Here is a 20,995-nt window from a genome sequence, read left to right as displayed (position 1 = left end):
GCCAGTGTACACATTCACCTAGTGTGTTAATCATTGTATTTCCTGCTTGTGTCTCTATGGTTACCAAGGAAAGCATTGATCACAGTCTCAGAACAAGTGAGTCACTCAGTGTGCGGGTCAGTCGGCCAAAACTCAGTGTTCATCATAGACGGTGAATAGTGTTGTGTGATGACACAGTGTGCGATCGTGACATGGCCCAAATTTCAGACTGTGGAACTTTTGCTAAATAGCGGCCCCTGTTGACATAAGGACACAACTGACTGTTACAGGATAATGGTAGTAGGTGTAGTGTAACAGTAGCACAAGTAGAAAGGAGTCATAAAGTCAGAGAACTGATTCAGTAATGTCAGTTACATAGCAACACACCATGCCATGCCCTGCATAGCAACATTAGCCACCATAAGCTACAGACCAAGTAACGCTACATGTCCACCAGATCTGGCGAGGACACTAGGGGATGTGTTGCTCCACTCAACTAGCAGCTAAAGCGGTGATGTACCCCTCGTGGAATACACCTGATTGGTCCCTGGTTCTCTGCTCGCCGTCTCAAAAAGGAAACAACATAGTGCTCATAAGCTTTCTGTTATTCCGTCTAAACAATCGAACAATCTACTTCTGAAAACATTTTAGGCGAGAAATAGGCTATGCCACTGCTGAATCTCATTTAATTTTAGAACTAGATCGCCTAGTTACATCAGGTACATCAAGTTGGACGGGCTCATTTGCATAAAGTTGAGATTTTTTAACTTTATGCAGATGCAGACCTTCACCGACTCGCTGCAACACTCCCACCGTGCACTGGGCGACTGCTATAAATGAAGAGCGTTGAGACGTACATGTGACATGATGTACTTATTGCATCATGCATCCAACACACTCTTTGCAATACAATGGTCTGTTTAAACTGATGTGCACTGCTCATATTCTTACTTTGCCAAACCATCAGTGCTGGCACTACTGCAGCAGCAGCAGCCCTTCTTTAACTTAACTACGTGAACTTTGAACACCACTATTCAACAGCGTCTAGAGTTGCCTGACCTCCAGCTGGCTAAAAGCACATGCACCATTCCTGAATATACCAAAGTAGTAGATGATTGGAAGTTCATTGCTCCTTCAGGTTCATCTCAGTTTAGTGCTTTGGCAGACGCAGAGTCTTTTTTTACTGAATAAGGGACAAAAGAGGCAGACAAACTCTTAAGAAATGTTTTCATCTTGTGATTGAATGGAGCTTTTGTGAGGGTGGAGGAATACCCACAGAGCGAACTAAAGGCAACAGTCGGCCGACAGTCAGAACACTTGGGGGTTTTGTCGATTTTCTGTTGACGAACTTTCAGTTTCTGCAGGTGGTGCTCTGTTATGTAGTAGTGGATATCACCGCTCTCGCTGTCTATCACACTCTACTTATGTCACTGTTGCTATTTTAAATCATTACTAAAGGGGACACTCCCCAGGCAAAAACACCCTCTTTCATGCACTGATCAATTTTGAGTTTTTGTGCTATTTTGCTTCCATAACATGTTTTCTTTAAGACTAGTGGAAAGAAAACATCCAAAATACATATTTAGGTGTTTATTTTACTACTTTGTCTATCTGTGCCTGTAGATTTCTCCTTAATTCACCAAAAGTTAGCATTGGATATTGCCTCATTTGCATATTGAAACACAACATTTCAGAAAACTTGTAATACAAAAAATGACTGTTAATGTAAGTAATCAACTGGGGAAGTTGCATGGTGATATCTATTAGATAACAATTTTTACCCTATTCACCTATTCATTTTCTCAAAATTGTTTTTTACTCAAACCAGAAATCTCAGTAGCACTTACATACACCAAACTTTCCAGGTACATTCCTATCTATATTCTGAAGGTTTTTACTTAGGGGTTTGTTCATATATCATTCATAGCCTGATTTATTGAACATTTTATTCCTTAAAAAAAGGTGAAAATTTAATTTTTTATGGCTGTTGACAGTATTTTCTGATTTATGGTGTGATAAAAAAAGAGATATCCAAAATTCCCTCTGTGAAAACCTTTTAATCTAAGTAATCAACTGGGGAAGTTTCATAATATCTATTCATTAAAAATGTTACCCTATTCACCTGTAGTGTCACCCCTTCAGTAAAATCTAGTAGTTCAATACTTGTACGTACCATACATGTGGCTTATGCATTTGATCATGTACTAGACATTTTGAGTTGATTATGTCCAACTGTTACGGTTGATTGGAATTCCCCTTGGTAGGGTAATACTATGAATCCCTCTCTCTCTCTCCATGTGGATAGATCGAGGGCCAAGGGCACGGAGCGTTGTTTGACTGCAAATGTAGTCCAGATGGGCAGCATTTCGCAGCCACCGACTCCCATGGACACCTGCTCATCTTTGGCTTTGGATCTAGCAGCAAGTATGACAAGGTAACTGGCTCACCTTTAATATTTACACACATGTTGATGTTATCCGTAATAACAAATTCTCCAGATCAGCGGTGGAAAAACAACCTATGTAAAGTGAATGTACCTTGTTACTTTTCAACCTTGCTTCAGATAGCGGACCAGATGTTCTTCCACACCGACTACCGGCCGCTGATCCGAGACGCTAACAATTACGTGCTGGACGAGCAGACTCAGCAGGCGCCGCACCTGATGCCCCCTCCCTTCCTGGTGGACGTGGACGGGAACCCCCACCCCCCCAGATACCAGCGGCTGGTGCCCGGCAGGGAAGGCTGCCGGGACGAGCAGCTCATCCCGCAGATGGGGGTCACCTCCTCAGGTACAGAGGCTGACATCAGACCCTCCTCTCTGCATGGTCTGAGGGCATGAACTCAGTTGTAGTTCTACTCTTCCCTTGTACAGCTGTATGCTTCAGATCAGATCAGGTCTTTAGCCGGCGGTGACGCTGTCGTCTTCTGTCTAATCGTAACCTGTCTGTCAGCTGATCAAAGACACTTTTGTCAAGCTGATCACACTGCTCTCTCGTAGCCTGACAAGAGTGTTGGCTGTCCTCAGATGTGCTTAAAGAGAGGCTTTTATTGAAACTATACCAGCATTGGAAATTAAAACCAGAATTAATAAAGCAGTTTGAAATCTTGGCAGTAGACAGTAGTTTATAAAATGCTTTAGTGGCGTACAGTGGAGGCAGGTGAAGGACACAAGGAGGGGGATTTCTTTTGAGACAATATGACTATATAGTATATAGAATAGTGTTAACCTCACCTTGCCCTGCTTTCAGCTTTTAAAATGCATTGTGGGTATTGAGGTGACTGTAAAGGTTTTTTTTTTATGAAAAAGCATTTATAAGACCTGGATGCGGTACCGCCTCTCAGCCTTGCTTCCAATTTGTTCCAGTGGCTACTTGCGCTATTGCAGCGAAAAATTCCCCCCGCGGCCCAAAAAGCATTTCCCCATAGACCACTATCGTAAAACTGTTGACAGGACACCTCCAACTGCAGACAAGGTCGATTATGACTCTTTCTATTGAATTTTTGACCCGTGGAGGTTTTATATTTTTAAAACTTTCCTTGAGCCGAGAAAAGCGATTTAAAGGTACAGTGTGTAGGATTTGGTGGCATCTAGTGGTGTGGTTGCAGATTGCGACCAACTGAGAGCCCCTCCGCTCACTCCTCCCTTTCCAAGACTGCACTAATGTGAACCGCTGAATAGGCACTATCTTGGGATCCGGTCTCCAGGTTTTTTTATACACCCATGGGGAAAAACCTGTTGCCTTTTTTTCTTCTTTGAAGTTGATGGTAGAGCATTGTTACGTGCAGACCTCCACTAAATAGAGGTAGAAATTAATAAGAAATTAATGTGTACATCCAGTTATTATGAGACAGTAGTGGTCTTCTCTATGACTGTTGTTAGATTTAATTTGACCACAACCGCCTCTGACTCCATTGCTGTCTGTGTCAGGCCTGAACCAGGTGGTGAGTGAGCAGGCGGTGGACGGTTCCAGTCCTCTGGATACGATGATTCAGAGGCTGCAGCAGGAGCAGGACCAAAGACTGGGAGGGAATGACACCAGGTCCAACAGAGGTAAGAACGCGTCATGATGGGAATGTCATACTATTGTAGTGTGGGCAGCTTCTCAATGTGGTTTTAGTTTAACTATTCACCTGCATGGGAGGAGCGAGGACATAACTCAGGGCAACTCAAATGATAATTTAATGTCTTAATAGATACTGAAGCTTTCTAAACATTGTGGCAATTGTATGTTGCAAACTCTATCTATGTTTAAAGCAGGTTAATCAAGCTCCGATTTATTTGCATTTTAATCCAGATATGATGAATTGGTCAAATTAACTGTGTGAAAAATACACCACACAATGCATTTGTAATAATATTTGATCAAGTCACAAAAATAATGGTTTAATAACAATCATTTAGTTTCGAATTAATGTATTGTGAAACAAAAATATTTCATATTATTTCTAGTTACGCTAAACAAGCATTTTCAGCAACTCACTGAGATTTACTCAGGAAAACCTATAAAGTTCAATAAAACAGCCCAGTCTCAAAGAGTTGGTGAATACAGAGAACTGATCTTCACATAATCAATGTAGCATCAGTGCGACGTTTGCCTTTTGGCCATCTTAAGTGAAACAGCCAGTAGATTTAAATCATCCACGTGTCTGTGGCTCTGGTGCTCCATACTTACACATCAGCATACACACTATGAGAAGTAATTGCCTTCATGCAGCCTGGCTTTGGAACAAAATCATGAGTGTCTTTATTGTATGCTTCCATTATGTTTTAATAATAAAATACCATTAACTGACTCCCCGCTAGTTCAAATGATTGTTTTTCTCTCTAGTCTTTCTTTGTTTCTCTTACCCAATCAGTTCCTTTTAGAGCTGAAACAATAAGTCAATTAATTGATTAGTCTGAATTTGCTGCTTTTCTTCGGCTTATGTGAAAGTTAACTAGATATATTTGGGTTTTCAACTGTTGCTCAGACAAAATAAGATATTTGAAAAGCTTTCGGAAACTATTATGGAAATATTATTAATATTGATAATTAGCTGCAGCCGTTTCCCATTTATTTTAGAGCTGCAAATTCAAATTTACTCACATTTTAGATGATTTGAGTCATCCGCTATCACTCATAAGGTAAACTAAAGTGTTTGTATATGCATGATATATTTCCATGAGTGAATGATCTACTAGAAACACAAGGATGAGTATGGTGTCAGCATCCTTTATCAAGTATGTTAACCAGTGAGACATTTTCCCTTGAAGCGAGTGTATCACCTGCAGTAAATGCTGCTGCTAAATTGAAAGCACAATTTCTTCTCTTTCCCTTAGGGTCGGTGGGTTCGCCCACAGAGGTGCACTCTCCGCCCAACGTGGGTCTGCGTCGCAGCGGGCAGATCGAGGGCGTCCGCCAGATGCACAGCAACGCCCCGCGCAGCCAGATGGCCACGGAGGGAGACCTGGTAGCCTGGAGCCGCAGGGTGCTGGTCCCCGAGCTGGAGGACGCCTCCGTCAGGTAACACACAAAGCTGATAACACAAAGAGGAACCTGTTCTTGGAAGGGATACTGATGTACTAACGCATGTCATGACTCTGTGTTTACTGTGTAGGAGACAGATAAACTGGCGTGAGGCTAAAGGGGAGGAGGAGATCAATATCTATCAGTCAGAAAGGAGACGACGTACCATCCACTCTCTCCCCAAGGAGAGCAGGGTGAGTGAATTAACACACACATTATTATTTTACATGAATATAATCATTTTCCTCCAATAACCTTTTTTATTCATGACTGAACGTCTCTTAGACACAGGACTTCAGTTTAATTTTAATAGAGATTTCTTGTTGAATTATTACTCAGGGTCATCCGACATCATCCGAGTCGGTTGACGAGGGGAGGAGGAGCCTGGGTAACCACGGCTACCACACGCGTGCCGCTATGGAGGAGACGAGCCGTCAGAGCGCCGAGGCTGCCGATGACGATGAAAGCGCCTCAGAGGTAGATACGATGCTGTCATTGCCTTGTTTTGAATTTAGTTTTATACTTTATGGGGGATCCATGTGGTAAAGCCCTCTCTAAAACACACAATTTTGTCTTCAGGCAGTAAAAGCTTTTTCTTTTTTAATTGAGGCATTTTTCTCATTTTTGTTGGCTCGTCTAATTTGGTATAACTGCTTTTGTATTCATTTCTCTTCTAGTCCAATTTTAGATCAGCCAATTTCACCAAAACCCTCTACTCAGACTTTGCTAGCATGCTAACATTTACTGCCCCCTGGGACTTTATCACTATTTATTACACTGCTTTGTTGAATACTTGATTCTGATGGTCAATTACGGCATTTCTTTCAAGCAGACCGCTGCTATGAATAATAGACCATTGCTATGGACACAGTTCTGATCATAGACTCTGGAGGAGGTAATAAAATCAATTTAGAATCAATACTTGTCGTCAAATTATTGAAATGTAACATAGATATGAACATGTAATACACATTATGGATTGATAGATTAGACTCTTCGTATTTTCGCTCTTTGTGTTCATGTTTCAAAAGAACACCCTGTCGTAAGAATATAAGAGTATACGACTGAAACTGATTTAATCAACTTTCTTTGAATATAACTCATCAGTTTTGTTTGATTGCAGTTAGACCGCTCCGTTATCACAGGTGCGTCCTTTGTGTGTCTTGAGTGGGAGAGCAAATCGTTTTTTGACAGCAGTGAAAATGCTGTTTTTGAAAGGCTAAACGCCAACAAATATGGATTGAAGCAGAATATTTTGTTAGATAAAACATGTTGTGAATTTTGGAAATCATTACATGTATCTTTTTTTTAAATAACTGTTGACTTTTGAACTTTACAATGCTTTGGAGTTATTGGAAATGTTTGGATCACACGAGTCTGAAATTATCCTACGCATCCACCGTGCGCAGTACACAGATACATTCTGGCTCGGGCATGCTTCATGGTGTGAGCGGTACTGGAGCAAAATTGGAGCGGGATAGAGGTGGAGAAGAGGAGACCCTCCAAATAAAAAAATTTAAAATCCTTCCACTCCAATCACATACTATGACAATTTTTTTTCTAGATCTGGGCACAAAAATTATTAATTGCAGGTATTGTTTGACTGGAGAAGTTTTGATACTACTTACTGGGTACTGGGTACTGGGTTATTTCGTTTGATATCTTAAAGTTATCGAGTACCGATACCCAGCCCTAGTGAGCATTGAAGGGTTAAAGGTCTGTAGCTCTGCTCAGAACCACTTATCTCTTGTTGATGTCCGTTGCACACCAACCAGCATCAGTAGAGTGCTAACATAAAATGATGTGTGTTCCCAGGGAGAGGCGGAGGTTCGGCAAATCAACGGGCATTCCTCAGAGGAGGAGAAGGAGGAGGAGCAAAAGGAGCCCTGGCCGGATGACCACAGTAGTTCAAGGTAAGACGCATACAGTATATCACACACACACACACACACATTTATCATATCACCTATCTTCTATATAAATAAAAACACAAGCAGACACATCTGTGTATTTAATCTTCTCTGTGCGATGTGTTCTCAGTGACTACTCCAGCGATTACTCTGACTGGACGGCGGACGCAGGGATCAACCTTGAACCGCCAAAGAAGAGCGTGAAAGTGAAAAAGAAAAGCAGCGGCTCCGAGGAAGACGGAGAGAAGAAGAGGGACGGGAAGAAAGAAAGGAAGAAAGACAAAGTGGACAAAGACGGCGCGTTACCAAAGAAGAAGCAGCCAAAGGAGAAGAGGAAGGTTTGTCATTAGAAACGGCCTTTGACAAAATAGTATTTTCCTCCTGTGATTCAAAGTTATTACCCATCAGCCATTTGAACAAATACTCATTTGCAGATTAAACAGGATGTAAAAGACCATTCGTAAAAGTACATTGTTTTTCATATACATTTTGGAGAAGAAAATAACATGATGCAAAACCTCCTTTTGAAAGAATTGTTACAGAATATTTTTATTTTGTTGTGTGTCATTCAGAGGACAGAGTTTCAGGAGCAAGGGCTAACTCTGGAGGAGTGGCTTCCCTCTGCCTGGATCACCGACACGGTCCCCCGGAGATGTCCTTACATACCCCAGATGGGAGACGAGGTACACGCCTCCTGTTTCCGTTACACCACATGCCCACCACATGTCTGCTCATACCAAAACACTGGCTCATGTTTTACATAGCAACAACACTAGTCTGCACCAAAGTTAGCGGCCCCATGAGGCGGCAATGGCCATTACACTCAGGGGCACACTGACATTGTCATCCTCAGCAGCTTAAAATGCTATTGCCACACGGTTACATTCCAGAAATATATACATAACGTACACGAGAAATATACAAGATACAGTTCTGTCTTCTGTGGTATATTGGAAATGATGTATATGTGTTTGTGCAGGTATACTACTTCCGACAGGGCCATGAAGCCTACGTGGAGATGGCCAAACAAAAAAAGATTTACAGCATCCATCCTAAGAAGCAGCCCTGGCACAAGATGGAGCTACGGGTGAGCAACAGTTTGACAAAGATGGATTCAAGACTCTCAGAAGAGAGACAGCGCTCTTTAGATTTATATTGTCTCTTTATTTGTGTGCACACAACCAGTGAGGAGAAGCCCTTCATAAAAATCACAGTGGATCCATGTAACAAAAAAAAATCAATACGGTCTTTACACAGAGGAACATTTGTACAGCTGCTAAATTAATAACAAATCATTTGGAACATAAAAGTAAAAATCACAGTGAAGAATGTGATGTTTTCTCTTTTAAGGATGTTTCCAAAAAAGCGCTAAAAAGGTCAAAGTAGTAGAGATAAAAATAGAAAAATGACACAGTCTTTATAGGAATACATAGCAGTTCCTAGGAACTGGTACAAGCTATTGTGATGTAATCATTCACTGATGTTTCATTGTTATTAACACACACACACACAGTTATAGCTTGAAAACCTCTTGGCGGTATTCCTTCTTTACCACAGACACCTATCTGGTTTCACTTTCATGTGGACTTAAATCCCTTTTCCGTTCTAAAAATACACCTCCACTAAAAAAAAAAATGTATGCAGAGTTTCAATTTTCATCCCTGTATATGAAGCTGTCTTTAAAAGAATGAAGAAAAAAAAATTCTCACACTACAAAAACACACTTCAACTCTTTAAAGTAACAGCAGCTTATGGGATTGCATTTTTACTTGGCACGTTTTTCATTTCTTTGTCCATGTGTTGAGGGCCGAATAGCAATTTCTGTGCTGACAGCAGACCGTAATGCATTGCAGGGGGGGGGACAGTGTGCATCTTTATGAATGTATTGCCTGTAGCGTGTGAAATGCAGGGTTCTCTTTTTTATTGTGATTTGAAGAAACAGGCACGGAAACATGAAAGCATTACTCTCTCTCCGTTTGCTCAGCTGGGACAACTTACTGTAGCATTGCTAGCACTCTCAGCCTACATAATACACCAATAGAGTGCATTGGACTATGTTTAAGGCAACAGGGCTCCAAGCTATGTTACTGACTTTTCCTAAGAGGAAAATAGTTGTATTAATTATGTGTTCTTTTATTTGTGGTGTCCAGGAGCAGGAATTGATGAAGATAGTTGGCATCAAGTACGAGGTGGGCTTGCCCACGCTGTGCTGTCTGAAGCTTTCCTTCCTGGACCCCGACACCGGCAAACTGACCGGAGGATCCTTCTCTATGAAGTAAGAGTCCCACTCTTGAGCTTCAGAGCGTGTGCTTTGGCTTTTTAATAATATTTATCAAGCGATTCACTTTTAAGAACTTTTTAGAGGGGTGCGGGTGGTTGACAGGGGATGTTCAGGGCTAAATAAAATGTCAACAGTAGATGTCACATAGAAGTGGTGTACATCATCTGAAAGCTGGGAACCTGAAGATTAATTTGAGATGCATCTAAGCACTGTGTGTCAAGTTGTTCTAGTCTTACATCAGAAATAAACATTAATGAATTAATTAGTTAATTAATTTAATTAAAATAAATTGTGGGAGTATATAAAGGCTAAGAATATTATGATTGAAGTATATGATGGCCATTTCCACGCTCTATAATGTTTCATAAGTTGTTAAGCAATTTTTGGGTTGTAACCATTTGTTACACAGATTTGTTGCTAAATTTATCCATTTTTTACCAATCGAGAATTGATAAGAAATGATCAATAATCCCTCCAAAACTTCTGTTCTGGAAACTGCTCAGAAATCCCCTTGTTGTCAGTCTACCTAGGAAAGCCATCCATCCCCTGAATGCTCTAGGTCGTTAGTTTGTGGCTGCAAAGTTTCATGAGGCTGTGATTATCCCTGTGAGGTCCCCGAAGGTCATTTTATACAGTGTGGTCAAGTTTTTAAAAAATGGTCTCACTATGTATATGAAATAGCTACTATGGAGCTTAACATTATCCCACATGAATACTCATTGAATCCACAAGAGTCTCAGCTTTCCAGTGATGCCCAATTTATGTAATTCCACACCATTTTAGTTTAGGCGAAAATAACACATTCATACTGCATGCAAGAAACCGCATGGTTTTTGCCCCAAAACTGCATGTGATTATCATAAAGTGGGCATGTCTGTAAAGGGGAGACTCGTGGGTACCCATAGAACCCATTTACATTCACATATCTTGAGGTCAGAGGTCAAGGAACCCCTTTGAAAATGGCCATGCCAGTCTTTCCTCGCCAAAATTTAGCCTATCTTTTGAGCATTATTTAGCGTTCTTCCCGACATGCTTGCATGACATTTCTAGTTTCATATGATATCATTACCTTCACTTAAGCTCTAGCACTGAGCCCACTACAACCTCAGAAAGACAGAATAGCGACCGCACCAACCGTCGGATTGTTAAGAGGTTAATTGAACCTTTTCACATTTTTTTTCAGTGCGGACAGAATGTGAAACTATTCTCCTAAGTAATCTATGTGCCCCCCTCTTCTGTTAAGTCTGAATGTAACATTTCTTTTTCTTAGTAATTATGGTCTTAACTCCAGACAAGACCGCAGCTATTAAAACATTTAATTTAGTAATCTTGACTGACATTATAAAGTAAAGACTGTTATGGGAATGGGAAATTGCTACTATAAATGTTCTGTGTTTTATCTGTTTTACACTGTTTATATGGCTGCTTTGTTCATTCTTTATTCGCTTTGCTGCAGCCTTTGACTTAATGTGTACAATTTTGTCTTGTTGCAGATACCACGACATGCCCGATGTCATTGACTTCCTGATACTGCGCCAGCAGTTTGACAACGCCAGAAAGAGGCAGTGGAGTATAGGTCAGCCAATTTATCCTTTGTAGTTTCTAGGTCAGTTTATGAAGTTCTTCTCTTGTAAAGATCTAAACTAACTGTGATGTGTGTGTGTGTGTGTAGGTGACAGGTTTCGGTCAGTGATTGACGATGCCTGGTGGTTTGGGACCATTGAGAGCCAGGAGCCCTACCAGTCTCAGTATTCCGACAGCCTGTTTCAGTGCTACAATGTCTGGTACGTTACTCTACTTAGGGCTGCACTATCTCATTTCACATGATAAATCTGTTGCATTTACATTAACAACGAGATCTATTGCATCAAACCAAGAATTCCTAATTTCTCCCTAATTTGCGTCACAAATTGATAAATGGGTGTTACCCCATTTAACAAACTGTGAACAGGCAGAAATGACAACAGATCTCTTGGCATCTCAGTGAATCCTGAGATTGAGCGAATTTTTCGATACGACTTTCCCCACCGACAGAATGAGAAATGTGAAACTGCTTCATCAAAATGGTTTACATGTAACAGGAATTTGTCTGTGATTATGCCGCTGACACCTCCTCTCACAACACTCATTAACTGCACAAACACCTCGTGGCTTGAATCACTCAAGAAACTCAATGAAAACGATCCCGGATGACGGTTTGAATTTGACATTTACAACAACGACGCCAACTAAAACTGCCCTTTGTTTTGCATCGCTCATTGTCGGTGACATTCCAGTTTGAAACATTAATAAGCATATTGTCTGTTTGAGTTACTTTTTCTTGTCAACACCGAGTGCTTACGGTCACACATTATTAGAGAGACCTTGTTAGAGAATGACATCCACCTTAGGCTGTAGGAGAGGAGCGTCAATGCTGGAAATACGGCACCTCTGCAAAATATTAAGAACAAAAACAAATTACAAACACAAAGCCTAGAATGTGATGATGATTCATATCAAAACTGTTTTTCCATGCAGCTGGGACAATGGAGACACAGAGAAGATGAGTCCTTGGGACATGGAGCCCATCCCTGATGATGGTAGGTCTCTCTAATACACCCACACTACAGCACACATTTAAACAAATTCAAATGTAATTTTATTTTTAAATTTCAACATTTCTGGTGGAATTTTCAGTTGCTTTCCTCTCCCGTGCAGCCACGTTCCCTGATGAGTTGGGCATGAGTGTCCCGCTGGTAGAAGAGGAGCAAAAGGAGCTGCTGTACGTGCCGATGGACGGGGAATGGGGCTGCCGCACGCGCGCAGAGGAGTGCGAACGCATCATCAAAGCCATCGACCAGCTCTGCACACTCGGTACGACGTCATCAAGCCCCTTGTGAAAATAAACAGACCCCGTTATGTCATGTAATCAGGCGTGTGAAGTTAAGCCACGTGGCCACATTTCTTGTAAAGCAGCAGGACGCTTCGTATGAGTCACCGCTCTGAGCTCATCAGCATGAGCCCAGAAGGGTTCATACATTAAAAGAGAATAAGCTGCTGACACGTTCAGCCACATATTGAGGTGCTTGCTCGAATTCCTGTTAAGTGATGTAATGTCATACTTGGAATACGCTTTGTGTTACTGCAACCCTCCCAGTGGAAGAAAGCTGGCGTGAAGGCTCCCTCTAGTGACGGTTTGGGGATTAAACAAACAACAGCCAGCACACTTAATCCTTCTAGATCTCTCCCTGTTCCTCCTACGCTCCATGCTGCAGCTGGTTTACAGGACAACATTCATATTAACTCTTCTGGGTGCTTCTAAATTTAGGGAAGAATATTCTGAACAAGCAGGAAAATGTAGCTTATTTGTATTGCTGTTGTAATATTTCACATATGAAGGTTATTATATTTGGAAGGAGACATATATCATATACATACGATATACGATATACACCTTTGTTAAAGTTCCAGTGTGTAGCAATTCGGGGAATCTATTAGGAGAAATGGAATATAATATTCATAACTATGTTTTCATTAGTGTATAATCACCTGAAACTAAGAATCGTTGTGTTTTCGTTAGCTGAGAATGAGCTATAAACATAGGGATCGGGTCCTCTTCATGGAGTCCGCCATGTTTTTACAGTAGCCCAGAACGGGCAAACCAAACACCGGCTCTAGAGAGAGCCTTTCGCATTTTTACGTTACCTGAAGGCCACCGTAGTTGTCCGACACGCTTGTGAAACTGCGGTAATGTGAGCTGCAGAGTGCAAAACCGTGGTACCACCAGCCGCTACCTGACTTCCGTTGCTCCTAAAGAAGGCGAGGTGATGGTCCTGAAAAATACCACAACGTTACCATGGTTTTGCACTCGGCGGCTCACGTTACCGCAGTCTTGTGGGTGGTACATGTCCATACGGCGTTTTTTATCGTGAAGGATTTCCTCCCTTCCCAGCATTGGACGCTTGATGGGCTGCCATTTGACACAAAGCACTTGGCACCTGATTGGACGAACGCTTTACCTCGTGGGCTGCTACTCCCAGCTTTCAAACCGTAACCAAGATGCCGGCTCGTTTGGAAACTTTCTTCTCGTATATTATGAAAATAGTTCACCGAAATGTGTTTGAAAACATTTTATGAAAGAAAAAAGCCATGCCGTTGCTAAATCTATCTTTATTTTAGATCTACAACGGTTTGAAAGTTTCTTGAGAGTTTCCAGAGGCAGTGAGTCGCGCCGGATGCACCTGATTTGCATAAAGTAGCCTAGACCTCAACCTTTTGCAAATGAGGAGTGGCCAACGTGACGCCCCGTCTCTCGAATCGCGCCGCCAATTGCATGGCACGGCTGCTTACATAGACAATGAATGGGAAGCGCGGAAAGAATGGAGGCTGTGGACATGTACCATTGGAAAGGGAGGGCTGAGCGAAGTTGTATACAGTTGGTTGCAATCTCACCACTGGATGCCACTAAATCCTAAACACTGTACCTTTTTAAGTGTGTTACTAAATGCTGGTCTGTTACAGAGGATGGGTTGCAGTAAATAATCCTCTCTTCTTGTGTGTTCACTTGTCTTTCATCCACCCCCAGACGTGGCAGCGCCGTTTGCCTTTCCGGTGGACCTACAAGCTTACCCTACATACTGCACGGTGATTGCCTACGTCACTGACCTCAGCAGCATACGGCAGAGGCTGGTGAACCGCTTCTACAGGTACCTCACATCAGGTTGTGATACAGAATGTGTGTGTGTGAGAGAGAATTAAACACACACTCAACATATTTTTCTTTGCTTTTCAGACGGCTGTCCTCTCTGATGTGGGAGGCTCGTTACATCGAACACAACGCCCAAACGTTCAATGAGCCCGGATCATTCATTGTCACCACCGCCAAGTTTGTCTCAGACCTCATGCTGCAATTCATTAAGTGAGTACAGTATCCTGTTGTTTTAGAGGAGAATAATGTTAATTAACCAGTTCAGAAGTTTTTCTTAAAGCACTCTGTGGAAAATAATTATAATTTATAATTAAAGTTATCAAGAACTTCTCCTAAAGAATTCAGATTATTTTCCAGTTCCACAACATGTGTACTGTCAGACACAGAGTCATTTCTGCTCTCTCCTTTTGACTTATTCAGGGACCCAAATCTGACAGACATCATGCCCCTCTACAAAACTATGAAGAAGGCGACCTTCTCTGACTCTGAAGACGAGGTGCGTTTGCATATCTACATGTTTACACTGCAATTTTTGCTCTAATTAATGGCTGATATTGATCACATGATTTCTCACAATGCCAACATATTGTTTATTTAATTTGTATCAAAAAAGCACAATTTTTCTCAATTCCAAAATATGCTGTGAATTGGATATTGTATTGCGTAATTCACAACAACAAAAGTAGTAATTCAATTTTAAAAATGCTGCTGTCATAAAACCGTATTTATAATAATCTGATTCGTCCTCTCAGTTGATCTAGTTTGGCAGCTCAATAACACCATTACACATGAAAAACAAGTTATGTTACACCTGAAAGGCTGCTGGGAATCGTTGATATAATTAAATATTCTATCGCAGAGCAGCCTATAGTACAGGGGTGGGCAACATTTATTTCCAGAGTGCCATGCTGACTTCGGTAAGGGCCACACATTGGACAATTGAATTGAAACACATAGTGTTGAATTATGGTAAACTACATGAATTTGGTGGACGTGACAGGTTGCTTTACAATAGAGTGCTAAAGGAATGAGTCCTTAAACCCGGAAATTAGTTAGCATTTTTGGTACTTCTGGTTCCCTCGTCTCAAAGTCAATAGTTTTTTTGAATGGATTTAAGGTTGATATAAGGTCTGAGGTCAAAACAAGCTCAAGAGATTTTAATGTTTTGTTCTACGATTTATTCTATTTATGTCAGTAAATAAACAGTGACTAAAGCCAGACTGCTTTACAATGATCAAAACGTAAGATTTACCATCAGAGTACAGACCTGCATCACTAAATGAAGAAAATGTTAATATTCACAGACTAATTATGAACAAACACATTGTCATAGTCATGAATATATACATGAATTCATTACTTGTGTAACTGTGTGAGACAGTTTTATACTTGTGTAGCTAACTCTAACTTTAATACCATCACAGTACAGACCTGCATCACTGAATGAAGAAAAGATTAGGCTAATATTTACATTGTCTTATTCATGAATACATTAATTCATTTTCTGTTCTGTTTTACTTGTGTAAATAACCGATGAGAATGTATTATAACTGTGAGAGTAATTGAGCCTAATGGGAACAATGGAGACGGTCGCCTCTCTTTACAAGAAAAACTCTGGCGTCATGTCTGATGTTGAAATGCAGAGTTGAAAGAAGAAGGACAGATGTTTATGTCTCAGCCGTGATCTGTGGTGTGACTAGTTCACCACAGAAAAAGTTTCTTCACACACATACATGCAAACAAAACAAGCATCCTGCACAGGTTGTGAAACTACGTTTTCTTCAGTGAGCCGTAGAAGTTGTCCATTGTGGATGTAGTGAACTTAAGCTTGAGAGCAGGATCACACTGGATGTCAATCAGTTCTTCTATTTGCGCTTTCTCGCTGTCAAATGAAAGGGGAGAGGATACCAGCTCCGGTTCTCGTTCAATCTCAGAGAAAAGGCAGTTTGAACTTGGTGTGGAGGTCTGTGAGAGTAGTGGTTAGCACATCCAGGGCAGCAGGGTTCCTACGCAGTATGGAAAAGTATGGCATTTGATTTTAGTGATATCCAGGTCTGGAAAAGTATGGACAAAAGAGAGTATAGAAAAATATTTGTTTCCAGACTATTGACTATTCATATATTCAGTTATTTAAATGTACATGACAAAAACTGAATAACATTAACACATGCACTTGGCTGGGTTTTGTGTTAATTGATTTGTATGAGCTACAGTACCTGGCTACAATCTTCTGGAAAATTATTTGGCAGCATAATAGTACAGGCTGCATAGTCAGAATGTAACATACATGTAAACAGTTGGATTTTACATTATTTATTTACATAATAAACATCAAGCTATTTATACTCTCTATAAAAAATCCACCGAGAGTCTGGAAATTTGAGTCTGGAAAAGTACGGAATTTTTAAATGGGAAATGTGAAGGAACTGTGGTAGCCAGCGTTCCGTTAGTTTCGTCACTTGAGGGTAGGGAGCAAGAGTCAACTTGAGGCCTTTAGTCCAATCTAAAATTAGACAGCACCCTATGTTGGAATCTAGTTAAATAGCAGTACAGACTCCTTGTAGTCATTCGCCTCGAGATTCATTAATATAATGTTGCATTTTATTGATTGTTTTTTTCCCTTTGAGACCGCTCTGGGGCAGCTCTGGGGCAGCATCTTACCCATGTGTGCTACAGTACATGAGCTTGGTAGAGTACAATATATGGTACCTTCATGTAATTCCCCTTCTACTATCTATTTAGGATGATGAGGAGGAGGATGAAGATACTAATACTCCTGGAACATCAACGCGAAACCACAAGGTAACAATATCTGACGGGAGCCATGTTCCCATGCATCCTAGACAAGTTAAAACAAACCATACTGAACTCTTAAATCTCACATTTTGCATTAGAAGTTTCTCCACTGTCTCGTAATCCAGCGTCTATAAAGAAGAGGAGGCTGTACAGTTACTTCCATTTACTCGTCTTTTTTTGTTTTTATGTACAGGGTCGTCGGCCCACGAAGCGCCAACTGCGAACCCGACCCCCGTCGTACGACCCTCATGCGTGGAGGGGACGCTGTAAGGAGCTGCTGGATCTCATCTTCCAGTGTGAAGACTCTGAGCCCTTCAGAGAACCTGTGGACCTGCAGGAATACCCGGTACGTATGCAACAACTCTTCTTCATTCCTTTATTCTGTTATTGTGTGTGTGCTACTTCAAGAAACTGAACTCATCTGGATGTGATTCGAGTTTTGCTCATTGTGCATTTCCATTGGGCTCAGATTAAATTTGCATTTTCAGTTTTTTTTGGTTCTTGGTCTGGGGCACAAGTGGCTACAGTTCAATTACACAAGGAGTGGTATTTGAAGCAAAAGGATTGTTTGGTCTGAAGGCCTCTCCATTCAGCATGTGAAATGAAGACCAAATCTAATGGATGTGTAAGTTGTGAAGGAGGAAAATTGTAAAACAGACTTGAGTTTTCAGCGGGCTAGAGTTCTCTTGTTAACAGAGGAAGGCTGGACTTCTTTTTTTCCTGTCCACTCAAAGTTAAATCCCCAAATCGTTTTTTACCCTCTCTTAACTCTATCTTCCTCTCCTCCACTTTATACTCTGTTCTCATCTTTTGAAACCTGTAATTGAAACATCCCGACTCCCCCTCTTCTCTCTCAGGACTACCTGCAAATAGTCGAATCACCGATGGACTTTGGCACCGTTCTCAACACACTCAAAGAGGGAAAGTACCAATCTCCCATTGAGCTCTGCAAAGATGTCCGGCTCATTTTCAGCAACTCCAAAGCTTACACGCCCAGTAAGAAGTCTCGGGTGAGACACACATGCACAAAAACACACACTCACACTCACACACACGCACACGCACACACACACACACACACACACACACACACACACACACACACACACACACACACAGTCTGTAAAAACCAGGGTGCATTAAGGTAAATATACCTTGCAGTGCAGTGTTTCCCAAACCTTTTTCCGGAGACCCACTTTTTAAAAATGACAAACCATAGTGACCCAATTCATAATAGGTCTCATCTATAAATCATGAGAAGAGACAATTTTTGCATAAATAAACGTTCCTGACCATTTTTACTGCCATTTCCGCATCACCTCATATTATCTTGAATAGGTAAACCAGCCATTTTGAAGAGATATATGTTTGATAAATGTCAAATACTTTATAAATGAGACCAAATGAATACATTTAGGCAGAGTTAACAGGCTCTCCTTTTTTTCCTCTCATCAGTAAAACAAACAGAATGTATGCTAGCCTTTCATATTAGATTCAGTGTTATACGTAGGCTACAATTATCAGAACAATAGGAACATTTCAGGCTCCCGCATGTGGCTCAAAGGTGTTCTGCAGATATAAAGGCCTTTACGCACCAGGGGCGTGCAATTGATTCACACGTCAATATATTTTTTTCAAGCTGTTGTTTTTGTCTTGAATATTTTGACACAACACACAAATGTTACGGTGAAAAAAACGACAGGTTGATTTTTCTGAGCTTTCGCACGGTGAATAAAGACATCAACCAATCACATTGTGTTGTGCGAGTTGCATTGCGCCTATATTTATGAAACAACAACACAGAGGCTCTGTAGTCCAAACCAAGATGGCAAACTTTATTAGTATTTTTAACCTTGACAAAGGCTGCACATACCTGATCCACTCCTTCTGTTCTTACCTTTCACAATATAAGCCCTAGACATATAATATTCGCAGGTGATATTTTGCATTTATTTTCGGTCGTTTATTCATCACGCCCCCGGTATATAAAGGCCTTAAATGTTAAATAAAAGACTATGGCAGAAATTCTGCAAACTTATTTTGGCGACCCTTATAAAATTCCCTTTCACAATAAAAGCCTTAGACATATAATAATTTCTGACGATATTTCGCATTTTTGTGTCATTTATTCGTCACGCCCTCGGTGTGTAAAGGCCTTAAATGTTAAATAAAAGATTATGGAAAAAATTCTGGTGACCCTTATAAAATCAGCTGCGACCCACCTGTGGGTCCCGACCCAGTCTTTGTGAATCACTGTCATAGTGGTTACACATTTCTATGCTTTGATGAGTACATCAAATAAAATCCTCATATTGGTTAGTGCTCTTCAGTCATGTCTTAGTGTGTCAGTTGAATCAGTGTGTCCTTTATTACTTCTCCAGATCTACAGTATGAGTCTGAGGCTCTCTGCACTCTTTGAGGAGCATGTCAGCTCCATCCTGGCCGACTACAAGGCCATCCACGGCCTGACGAACAAACTGACCAGGCAGGGCACGGACAGACAGACGCGACACACTACAGACAGACAGACGCGGCACGCCATGAAGAGGAGGAGGAGGAGGAGCGAATCTCCAGCAAGCAGCACTGCATCCAGGTAGAAGACAGGAACATTTTATTTTGGGTTTTGGGTTTCTTGCTGTGCATTAGGTGTGATCTTCTTATAATTTTTTCTCGCCTCTAGTCCAGAGAGAAAGAGACGTGTATCATCCAGGGTGACCGCAAAAAAGGAGCCATCTCCTCCACCACCTCCTCCTTCACGATCCTCCTCTCTGAGACACAGCATCCCCGTCAAACAGCCGCCTCAGCTGGTCAACGGGAAGGCAGACACGCCGGCCGCAGGGCGTACGCGAAGCGCGGCGCGCCATTCTACGCACTCTCCACCCTCCTCATCCTCCTCACATAACGCCACAAGCAGCACACAGAGCACAACAGGTGAGTAAATTCACATTTAGTGTAATAATCAAGCTAGTTGTAGTTTTAAAAGAATAGTTTGGCATTTGGGAAATATTTGCTTTCTTGCAGAGAGTTAGATTAGATGATACCACTCTTGTGTTTGTATGCCAAATATGAAGCTTCTGCTAGCTAGCTAACTGCTTAGATTAGTTGCTTGGCAACTTCGCAGTGACAACAAGACTCAAGAAAGTTACTGCGCCCAGCCAAGAAATAGTCTGGCACATAATCCCCTGTAGAACCACGTGTTGTTTTTACACTTCAGTTTTTGTGTAAATTGAATAGAATATATTAATTAGCGAGCTTTAGAGGAGCTGGTAGGCAGATTTTACTACATTGAGACAGAGCCAGGTTAACTGTTTCGCTCTGTTTCCAGTCTTAATGTTAAGTTAACTAGCTGCTGGCTTCATATTAGCTGGGTGATATGGCTTATAAATAATATTTTGATATTTTTAGGCTATATCGTGATATACAATATAAACTGGAAAAACAAAGTTCGGAAACTTGTGTTTGATGGATTATTTCTCTGTTGTTAAAATGCTAATTGGCATTGTATTTTACATTGTTGGAAAGCCTGTTTATTTACCTGCGCAATGATGTCCAACTTGTAAGGATCATGCATTTGTGGGATGAGTTGGGAAGTGTTGAATTGGGTTGAGGTGTGGACTCTTGGCAGGCCGTTCCATTCTCTCTACTCCCACATTGTGGAGGTAGTCTGTGATAACCCTGGCTCTGTGGGGGCGAGCGTTTTCATCTTGGAGGACAAAGTTAGGTCCCAGATTGTGGAGATATGGGATCGCCACTGGCTGCAGAATCTCATCCGAATATCTCACTGCATTGAGATGGTCTTCAATGATGACAAGCCTTGTTTTGCCAGTGAGGGAGA

At 41.3% G+C, this 20,995-nt stretch overlaps 1 protein-coding gene across 2 annotated transcripts in view; it reads left to right on the top strand.

The window, feature by feature from the left end:
• Nucleotides 1-20,995, top strand: part of phip (PHIP subunit of CUL4-Ring ligase complex) — a 45,274-nt gene that overhangs the window by 18,738 nt on the left and 5,541 nt on the right. Inside the window, exons 16-38 of one of the 2 annotated variants that reach the window (XM_074616142.1) lie at nucleotides 2,285-2,413; nucleotides 2,543-2,768; nucleotides 3,908-4,030; nucleotides 5,300-5,483; nucleotides 5,578-5,680; nucleotides 5,826-5,963; nucleotides 7,302-7,399; nucleotides 7,527-7,734; nucleotides 7,969-8,079; nucleotides 8,376-8,483; nucleotides 9,547-9,671; nucleotides 11,171-11,253; nucleotides 11,350-11,461; nucleotides 12,195-12,256; nucleotides 12,375-12,530; nucleotides 14,242-14,362; nucleotides 14,449-14,574; nucleotides 14,785-14,860; nucleotides 17,107-17,166; nucleotides 17,354-17,506; nucleotides 18,018-18,170; nucleotides 19,542-19,753; nucleotides 19,841-20,091. In XM_074616142.1, coding sequence (XP_074472243.1) covers nucleotides 2,285-2,413; nucleotides 2,543-2,768; nucleotides 3,908-4,030; nucleotides 5,300-5,483; nucleotides 5,578-5,680; nucleotides 5,826-5,963; nucleotides 7,302-7,399; nucleotides 7,527-7,734; nucleotides 7,969-8,079; nucleotides 8,376-8,483; nucleotides 9,547-9,671; nucleotides 11,171-11,253; nucleotides 11,350-11,461; nucleotides 12,195-12,256; nucleotides 12,375-12,530; nucleotides 14,242-14,362; nucleotides 14,449-14,574; nucleotides 14,785-14,860; nucleotides 17,107-17,166; nucleotides 17,354-17,506; nucleotides 18,018-18,170; nucleotides 19,542-19,753; nucleotides 19,841-20,091 — 3,118 coding nt within the window. Of the gene's footprint in view, nucleotides 1-2,284; nucleotides 2,414-2,542; nucleotides 2,769-3,907; nucleotides 4,031-5,299; nucleotides 5,484-5,577; nucleotides 5,681-5,825; nucleotides 5,964-7,301; nucleotides 7,400-7,526; nucleotides 7,735-7,968; nucleotides 8,080-8,375; nucleotides 8,484-9,546; nucleotides 9,672-11,170; nucleotides 11,254-11,349; nucleotides 11,462-12,194; nucleotides 12,257-12,353; nucleotides 12,531-14,241; nucleotides 14,363-14,448; nucleotides 14,575-14,784; nucleotides 14,861-17,106; nucleotides 17,167-17,353; nucleotides 17,507-18,017; nucleotides 18,171-19,541; nucleotides 19,754-19,840; nucleotides 20,092-20,995 lie in introns of both variants that reach the window. The other variant, XM_074616140.1, reaches the window with a different exon arrangement.

Source organism: Sebastes fasciatus, chromosome 18, assembly GCF_043250625.1.
Source record: "Sebastes fasciatus isolate fSebFas1 chromosome 18, fSebFas1.pri, whole genome shotgun sequence".
In the NCBI taxonomy this organism is placed as follows: domain Eukaryota; kingdom Metazoa; phylum Chordata; class Actinopteri; order Perciformes; family Sebastidae; genus Sebastes; species Sebastes fasciatus.
The sequence above is the reverse complement of the archived record's forward strand: the minus strand, read 5'-3'. Positions and strand labels throughout refer to the sequence as shown.